Genomic DNA, 9,599 nt, shown 5'->3' on the forward strand with positions numbered 1-9,599 from the left:
CCTATGATGAAGCCAAAGTCAGCCCTGAGAGAGCGGATGATATGCATAGAGAGATTAAAGCCTTATAAGAATATGGTACTTGGTATTTAACTCAACTTCCTCCTGGATATACAAAATCAAACACAAGGCAGATGACACCATAGAAAGGTATAAGGCCCACTTAATGGACAAAGGTTATACACGCAATAATAAGGAATAGACTTTTTAAACACTTTTTCTTTTGTTGTCAAACTCACTACTGTCAGATTACTACTTGCCCTTGTTGCCTCAAAGAATTGGTTCCTACACCAAATTGATGTGGACAATGTCTTTCTACATGGAGACTTAAATGAAAAAGTTTACATCGAGCAACCACCTGGTTTAATTGTTCATGAAAAAGTACAAGTTTGAAGACTAAGTCTTTATATGGTCTAAAACGAGCTAGTAGGCAATGGTTTAAAAAATCATCCACCTTTCTTATATCTTCTAAGAAAACGGGCCAGTAGGACTATGAAATATGTTGATATTTTCTTAAATCTGATCATTCTCTCTTCATTGATAAAACATCAACAAATTTCACAGTCATACTTGTGTATGTAGATGACATTATTTTGGTAGGAAATTTTATGACAGAGATTAATCACATAAAGGCTCTTTTACACCATCAATTTCGAATCAAGAATCTAAGAGAGCTTAAATACTTTATAATCTTTGAAGTGGCTAGGTTTAAGAAGGGTATTCATCTTTATCAAAGGAAATACGCTTTGGGTATTCTTGAAGAAATATGAATGCTAGGAAGCAAGCCATGCTCTACTCCTTTTTTGAGTAATACAAATTTTCTATATAAAATAAAGAACTATGTAGATAATCCCCACTCTTATCGCAAATTGATAAGGAAGTTACTTTATCTCACCAATACTAGACCTGACTTGTGTTTTACTGTCAATTTGTTAAGCCAATTTATGCAAGCACCTAATAAATTTCATTAGAAGGCTTTGCAGCATATCCTTAAGTACATCAAGTCCAGCCCTTCAAAAGGACTTTTTTGTTGTTGACTCCTACATTCAGATAAAGGCTTTTAGTGACTTCGATTGGGCCATTATAGATTTCTGCATCTTCCTCATCTTATTGAAGTCTAAGTCGCGAACACTTGAAAAGAGAGGAGAACCCAGAGAAATAGAATCGCGAAATACGCTGCCACGAAACCCTCTTACGCGAAAACCCAATCGCAAATCTTCTTCTTCATCACGAGTTCACCTTCGACTCTCCTTCTTCACGAATCCATTTGAAACTTACAACATAAACCACATAAAATCCCAGCAGCCTCCGCGTCTCACCATGAAATCCAAAACTAAACCCAATTCCAATCAGAAATTGGGTTCAGTTTTGCAGTACCCTAAATTCAATTCTCATAAACCCTTGTTATTTATTTTTTAATTACACATGTTCCACGTAACCTGCTCTGAATGTGCCACGTCAATTATTGATTCCACATCACATTAACAACTCAGCTTAATTTTAACCCGTTAACCCAATTTAACATCAGGGACCCAATTGTACTGATTTTGCATTTTTAGGGATCCAATTGAAAAAAAACAGAAAAAGAAACCTATTTGAGAAAACCCAACATAAATAGGAACTATCATGATTAAACCTTTATGTTTAAATGATATAATTTTGAACTATGGGTAAAAAAAAAAGTTAAACTATTGCAAGAAAATTTTACTAAGTTTATCAAGTGTAATACTCAATTAATAAGTTCTCCAAACAAAAAAAAAGTTCAACATATATCATTGTACATTTTGGTGTAATATTGAAAAACACTTCTTAAATATATAATTAGTTGATTTAAAAGTGTATATGCGTATATAAGAGAAAAAACTTATTAAGAATTTTCAGAATATAAAGTTAATCCATTGATATAACTACTGATTATATTTAATTTTTAATAATACAATCAACAATCAATTATATATATACACTTTGATTTTTATAATAATGAACTAAATGCTAAAATCAATATATTTTTTATATTTATAAAATCCTAAACAAAAATATAATAATATAAATTGAACTTTTGTTAATAAACAAAATTTACAACCATATTTAATTTTTAGTTAAAACAATAAATTTATGTTTTGAACAAAAAAACATTGCTTACACCACCAGTTTCTCAAGCTATCACTCAAAAGTTTCACCGCACTTTGCTGATTATAATTTGTCTCGTTTCTACTTGAAGCTCGTCAATTAATTTCAGTGAACAAAAATGGTTATAATTTTATTCTACGTCTCACTTTTAATTATTTTTTTTAAGATGTAAGAACAGCCTGATATAATATTTTAGTACTCTAAAGTGAGCTAGCAGATTGATAAGTGGGGTTTTGTTAATACATTCTGTATAAAATTATAAATACTATTTTATAAAATGTTTTTTTTATCATTATTTTAAATTACTCCTTTTACATTTAGTGTGTTATTCAAGGTCTTAAATTTTCCATTAATTACATCACACAATTGAAAAATAGGAACTATACGAAAACTTTAAACACTTGTAGAATGATTTTCTGAAGTAACCAACTTACTTTTAAAGTAAACTAAGTATACTAATTATTGATGGAAAATTAATAAATAGTATTATATATATATATATATATATACACACATGTGTGTATGGATACTTTATGAATACTAATAGTAATATACGGTTTAGAGTAGATAAACCCTCCATAAACTGATTCATGGTGCAACATGGGCCGGGCAACATTAATGACAATACGTTGTAATGAATTTATAATTAAAAAAAGAGTTTAGTTTTGAAAACAGTAACCACAAAATTTGTTTTACTTTTTGTTATTAAAAGGGACAGAACAGAATCATGTAACTCGTTTTACTTAAATTACAACAGGGCTTCAGAGCCTTTATTGGAAGTACTAAAGATTGGGCCACTGAAGAGAGTACAGAAGGTAGAAGAAAAACCAAAAGCGGGTCAAGAGTCCAATTTGGAGGAGAACCCGAAGCACAAGGAGGGAGAGAAATTGGCGATTCAATTTGAAGGGTCAGTGTCGCAAGTAGAAAGCAAAATTCAATTCAGTGCTTCATTGGAGTAATGTGCTGAGGATAAGTAAGACCCGTGGAACGAAGACGTTAGTGCACAGTGTTGGTTTGGTACGTTACAATTTCTAATCTCGAACTATCACACACAAAACACTAGAGCACCACCACCGCGTCCAAAACCCCAGCCCCCAAGCCATGACACGATGAAGTTGGAAGATTTTTACCAACCAAAAGCCACAAACTCAAAGCACACCACCGCTTAGGAGAGATTTGTTAGGAGCCTTAAGCCATGGAAAAAGCAAGAAAAAACCCTAATGACTGCTTTTAATTTTATTTAATTAAAGTTAATTTAGTTTCTCAAAATAAATATTATTTTAAAAAATAATAATTAAGATATTGGATTTGAAGAGGTGTGAGAAGAGGAGGCGGGTGTTGGAAAGAGCCAGTTTATGGTTAAACCACAACATATTTTTCTTTTTCCTTCTTCTTTCTCGTAGCGTATGGAAAACCACCAAAACCACAAGGGAGAGGCAGAACCTGATAGAGAGAACAACCAAAACCAAAACAATAACCAGGCGTGGGGCACGTGGGAGGAGTTGTTGCTAGCGTTCGCTGTGAACCGCCATGGCTTCAAGGACTGGGACACCGTCGCCATGGAGGTTCAGTCGCGCGCCACGCGCCTCCTCGCCACGGCGCGCCACTGCGAGCAGAAATTTCACGATCTCAGCCGCCGATTCGCCGACCAATGCAACGACGGTGTTACGCCGCCGCAACATGACGGCGAAGCCACCGGGGACAACTCCGATCACGTCCCTTGGCTGGACGAATTGCGTAAACTCCGTGTTGACGAGCTCCGCCGCGAGGTCCAGCGGCGCGACGATTCCATTATGTAAATCTCCGAAATTCTTCTGATAATATTTTATTCTTTTTAGGTTTTAGATCTAATTTTACCTTTTTCTTTAATTTTTGTTTTTTTTAATGGTCCGTTTTTTTTATACCAAGGTCGCTGCAGTTGGAGGTGAAGAGGCTGGAGGAGGAGAAAGCGAAAGAGAATGACGGTAAAGACGGCGAGAAACCAGATCTGGCGGTTCCCGGCGAAGTGCGGCCGGAAAACGACAAAACCGGCGGAGAAGTTGAAGAGGTTGGACCGGCGAATTCCGGACCGGAGAGAACCGCAAACGCTGACAAGATGTTGCCAACAACGGGCGACGAATCCGACCGGGAGAATCAATCAGTTAACGAGTCTAACTCGACCGGTTCGAGGTTTGATAAAACCGGAGAAGGTGATGCAAAGTTAAAAGTCGAACCGGATCCGGTTCAGACCGGTTCAAAAGAAGTGGACCCGGTTGCGAGGAAGGGAAAACCGGTTGGGGAGGAATCGAATAATGGAAGCTACGATGCCTTGGCGAAGGTGCCAACGTGTGAGTCGGTGCCTCCGAGTGGCGAGAGGAAGGTGGAGCAGGATGATGACTCGTCTGAGTTGCACGACTCGGTGGCTCACTCCGGGGAGGGAGGGACGAGGGAGAGCAGCGAAGTGCAGAGCTCGGCCAGCTTGACGCGAAAGAGGAAGACGCGACGTAGAAAAGATGTTTCCGGCGGCGACGGTCGCGGAGTCGGCGCTTCTACACTGCCGGAGAACGAAGAGGTAGCGGTTAAATCAGAACCGTTGGTTGGTATTTTGGAGTTGATCAAGGGACATGAGCATTGTTCATTAATCGAGAGTCGTCTTGAGAGCCAGGTATTCCATTTACTATTTTCGTGGATAAAACCGGTAATTCACTTCTTTCAAATTTTAAATAATAATAATAATAATCTTTCATTCTTTTATTATTAAAACAAATTACTTTTTTTTAATACATGCACGTTGAATATATACAAAATGTTTCCTACACTAATAATTAACTAAAAGAAATTAAATATATTTTTTTAAATAAGTAAAATTTAATTGCAAGCAAGAGGTTTTAAAATCGTGACTGTCCAACGGAAGGGGACCACTTTTGAAACAGATTGGTTTTAATGGGTATGGAATTTGTGAATAGAAAAGAGCGAATCGAAAATAAAAATTGAAAGAGCATGATATATATTCAATTTCATCATAAAGAGAAAAACGAATGAGAGGATCCATTTCTAGTTTCTTTTTCTAGGACTAAAGTGAAGTTAAAGATTTGATAGTTTCCCACGGCCGAAAATGGTAGATAACACATGGCCGTGTTCGTATTGTTTCATGGCACTTATTTTAAGAAAGAGATGAATTTTTAATATCGTTAATATGTCAGAAGGTAAAATTAATTACATTATTTGGATAAATAATTTTATAAATTTCTTTCTACACCCGCCCATTATTATGAACATGGGAGTACAATCTGTCGGGTCTCAATGTGAAACATGGAAGTCTTTTAATTTGGAAGATGTTTATTATAACTTCTCATTATCCCATGGCCAAAATAGAATGAATAAGGCCAATTTAATTTTCTCCCACGAGAAAATTACTTTATTTTACCCTAAATGTGGGAAGGAAAGTAAGTATCAATATTACCATATGTAGTTTTGTGAGCCCAGTATTTGAGTGCAGCCGCATGCAACGAGCTCACAAATTATTTTAGACCGAATCGTCATAAGCCCACTACTAGGAGAGCTTTTTGGGCTAAATCCTATTTACTACGACCCAAAATAAACAACTTGACCAAGACCAAGTTTATTTTTAATTATTATTCTGGTTAAACTTTTCTTTTTCGTTCCCTTTTCTTGCGCCCATGCTTCGCGGCGGTGACGTGTTTGTTCACGAGTCTTTGTCATCCAACTGTGTCTTCTCTGAATATTAAATTTGGATACTTTCTGTTTTTTAGAGTAAACCTGCTTATTGCAAGTTATTATTTGCATTTTTCATTCACTGTTTACTTTTTTTTTCTTTCTAAACATCTATTTTCCTTTATTATATATTTATGAATAATGAATTTCGCACAGATAGAGTAATAATTTTGTAATGATATTTATTTATCCATTTAGAATGCATCTATACCTATTTGATAGAGATTATTAGTTTTGTAACTGCCTCATGACATTTTTTTTGTCTACATGTTTTTACCTATTTTATCTTTATTAATATTAATACCCTTCTTAATATAAATTATTTTATTATTTTACTTTATAAATTTTATAATTACTTTTAAATTTTAATTAATTATCTATAATAAAATTATACGTATCTTTCTTAATATGAATAAATTTATTTTTCCTGTTTAAATTGTATAATTAATTTTTAATTAACTGCCTAGAATAAAATCATAAAAAGTATTTCTTTATTATATTATTATTTTTAATGATTATGATAAAACGTGGATATAGATGTGTTTCCACTGTTATATAAAAATGTAAATATCAACTAAGTTAATATAATAATATAATTATAATTAGTATTTTATTAAAAAATGTAATCAATTTAATGTTCTTTGTCTAATCGAATGTGTGGATTGGACGGGACGGGAATGCTACCGAATTGGCACTAAGCTGTTAATGTTTGGATTTGATAATAAAAAGAAAATCTGTACGGTAGTGGAAATACTAATGGACAGTAGCTTTTTGTGCCCTTTCCCTGGTTGTTCCTGTGCTCGTCCTTTCTCGTTGAAACAGCAAAAGCGCGGTCATAGATGTGTGCGCCCTCTCATGGTTATTTTAAAGATCTTTTTATTGCTAAATATATCCCAAAAATTAATTGCAAGTAATCAAATGTTTTATCTATATTATAATAATTCAATTTTTAATCTGACCAAACCCTTAGACCTTAGAAACTCATATATGTTTCCTGAGTGGACATTATATGTACACGTGTGCTAATAAAAATAAGTATTTGTACATGTTGACGAAAAGCCCAATGATTTCGCAGGATAAAATACCTGTTTCGCATGTTAAAAATTTAACCTTGAATGGATATTAGATGTAGGTTCGTGCAATTATGACAATTTAGTGAACATATTTTGGTGTGGTCTCTTGTGGCAGCTGGAGTCGGACAGATACAAAGACATAGTGAAACAGCCACTGGACATGGAAACCATACAATCAAGAATCCAGAAAGGTCAGTATTTCTCATGCACTAGTGCATTCTTCCGCGACCTCCTCCTCCTGTTCACCAACGCTACCGTCATCTTCCCCGTTGACTCTCCAGAGTCACAGGCGGCAAGGCAGCTGCACCGCCTTGTCACCACCGAGATGAAGAACCACGGCCAAGCACAATCCGACCCTATCCCCCGGAAGAGCGATTCACTCCCTCCAAACATACCAGTAGCCAAAGCAGATTCTCTCTTGTCCAAGAACAAAGCCTCTGGTCCCATATTGGTTTGCCGCAAACGCAGTTCAATGTCAGCGAAACCTTCCTCGACCAATTTTGGCCAAAAGAATGACCAACCCATCTTCAACGACAAGAAGGAAAGGGCACCTTCTGATTCAAAACCTCCTACGAAACCTTCTTCTTCTGATACAGACGAAGACGAGCCCCCCAAGGCCAAGGAGAAGCCTGTCACTGGAGCGAGAAGTCTGAGAAGGAGCAACAAGAACCTCAACACTAAGAAACTTCCCTCTAACTCCACTCCTAAGGCGGGGTCCTCGGGTAACAAGCCATCAGAGAGTCTTAAACCAGAGAAGAGCAAAGCAGAGGGAGGGGCAGACAAGAAGAGGAGTGCTGCTGCAGATTTCTTGAAACGGATAAAGCGAAATACTTCAGTGGACGCAGTGAAAGGTGGTGGTGCCGGAGGAGGAAGTAGTAGCAGCAGCAAGGGAGGTGGAGGTGGTGTTGGTGCCAAAGAGCAGAAGAAAATGGTGAATAATGTAAAAGGGGATAAAGGGAAAGAAAGGGCATCAAGGCATGGCGTTGGAGGGGGATCAGGGTCTGCGGATAAAAGGAATAAGAACATCGAGAACAGCTCTCAGTCGAAGAGGAGTGTTGGTAGACCTCCAAAGAAGGCAGCAGAGACAAATGCAGGAAGTTCAAAGCGTGGGAGGGAAAATAGTGCTAGTGCTGGCAAAGATAAGCGACCCAAGAAACGTTCCAAGAAATGATTCAAGTTTCATAGTTAGTCTCTCTTTTCCTTCCTCTGTATATTATTATTTATTATTATTATTATTTTATCTCCAAAGCATGGGTTTCTTTTTTTGTTTTATACTGCTAATTTATTGATCAGCTGTAGCTTGTAGTCAGTTGGCCGGTACATGTAACAGTATTTTGATTTGGTAAACCTTGTAACAACATTGTCCTTCCGCGGACTGCTTTTCTTGATTTTTTGGTTTAACAGGAAAGCATAGTCAGTGCCAGGTGCCTGTGCTCGTTTTGATCACCACTTACTTTTTACTCCCCAATTGATGCAACCAGTCCATTCCATCACGTATATAGCATTCTGTGTCCAATTGAACATTTTTCAAGTTATGTCTGGTAAAGTTATCGTCACTCTTCTTTCATCAAATCCAGTTTCAAAATAAAACTTAATTCACAATTGGATCCGACTGTAAACTAAGAATTTTTTTTTATATACCCTCATACCGAAACACATCATTGATCAAATTTAAAGGTAGAGATAACAACCGCCTAAAGAGGTAACTATCTTTTTAATACTGACCGTTATGATTTGGTGTTTTATTTTTCTTACAATTACCAATATTGCGTGTATCTAATTAATAAAGTTATAAATGTGTTATACTTTTATTTTATACTAGTAGTAGAAAACGTGTGTTGTGTGTCTCTATATATTTGGAATTTGTACCTCTCCCATATTTTAAATTTAAAATAGGATAAAGTGATCTCTCGATTTAGAATCCCACTATCGTTTTTTTTATTCAACGGGCAACCCTATTTGTCAAAGCTCATCCATTCCACCCTTCTCTTTCTTCTTTGTTCCCCAAAAGCCTCATGGATAAGATTTGAATCAAACAACCACTCTCTAGCTCTTATAAGGGCCACATCTTCATCCAAACTAAATCTCCACTTCACATATGCCTCAGGTCTTATTATTCACGAATTCTCTACTTTATGTTTCACTTTGAAAAAGTAAGAAATGTAAAACAAATATTTATACAGAGACTATTAAAATAGCAAAAGTAAGACTATAAAGAGACTATTAAAATGTAAATTGCAAAAATATAAATCATCAAGGCAAAGATTGAATGATATTGCCCAGGCCGAACATGAATGGTTTCATAAAGAAACAAAAGAGTCGCGACAAAAGATGGAGATGGCTTCCGTGAGCAAGAACAACTACAGAAAGTAAGAACAACTCCTAGAGATGCTCCTCAAATATCACATGGGAGGACAACTTTGAATCTAATGGGGACAATTTTGAACCCAGCAGTAACATATATTTTATGAAATCTAATATTAATACTTTTAATATAATTATATTTTATAGAAAAAATTTATTTTAACCAACTCAAATATTTTATAATAATATTTTATTTTCATCAACTTAAATATTTTATAGTAATATTATATTTTAACAAACTTAAATATTTTAAAGTAATATTTTATTTTAACCAACTTAAGTATTTTAAAGTAATATTATATTTTAATCAACTTAAATATT

At 35.5% G+C, this 9,599-nt stretch overlaps 1 protein-coding gene across 3 annotated transcripts; it reads left to right on the plus strand.

Moving 5' to 3' along the window:
* The first annotated feature begins 3,001 nt into the window (after positions 1 to 3,001).
* On the plus strand, positions 3,002 to 8,360 carry LOC148201494 (uncharacterized). Of its 3 annotated transcripts, none has more exons than XM_088109906.1 (4): positions 3,002 to 3,922; positions 4,036 to 4,771; positions 7,030 to 7,105; positions 7,196 to 8,360. In XM_088109906.1, exons 1-4 carry the CDS (start codon positions 3,534 to 3,536, stop codon positions 8,083 to 8,085), a joined length of 2,091 nt encoding a protein of 696 aa, XP_087966032.1. In that variant the 5' UTR covers positions 3,002 to 3,533; the 3' UTR covers positions 8,086 to 8,360. The 3 variants fall into 3 exon arrangements, with proteins under 3 accessions (XP_087966032.1, XP_087966031.1, XP_087966030.1); XM_088109905.1 differs by having other exon boundaries at positions 3,005 to 3,922; positions 7,030 to 8,098; positions 8,319 to 8,360; XM_088109904.1 differs by having other exon boundaries at positions 3,007 to 3,922; positions 7,030 to 8,360.
* Positions 8,361 to 9,599: the final 1,239 nt, after the last annotated feature.

The sequence above is a fragment of the Vigna umbellata genome, chromosome 3 (assembly GCF_029865625.1).
Source record: "Vigna umbellata cultivar VRB3 chromosome 3, Vumbellata_1.0, whole genome shotgun sequence".
Classification (NCBI taxonomy): domain Eukaryota; kingdom Viridiplantae; phylum Streptophyta; class Magnoliopsida; order Fabales; family Fabaceae; genus Vigna; species Vigna umbellata.

What these genes read in the sequence shown, in the direction of transcription:
- LOC148201494 (XM_088109905.1), top strand. Translation starts at nt 3,534, where the DNA reads ATGGAAAACCACCAAAACCACAAGGGAGAGGCAGAACCTGATAGAGAG. An exon ending in CGGCGCGACGATTCCATTAT is followed by an intron (nt 3,923 to 4,035) that starts GTAAATCTCCGA and finishes TTTTATACCAAG; the next exon opens with GTCGCTGCAGTTGGAGGTGA. An exon ending in AGAGTCGTCTTGAGAGCCAG is followed by an intron (nt 4,772 to 7,029) that starts GTATTCCATTTA and finishes CTCTTGTGGCAG; the next exon opens with CTGGAGTCGGACAGATACAA.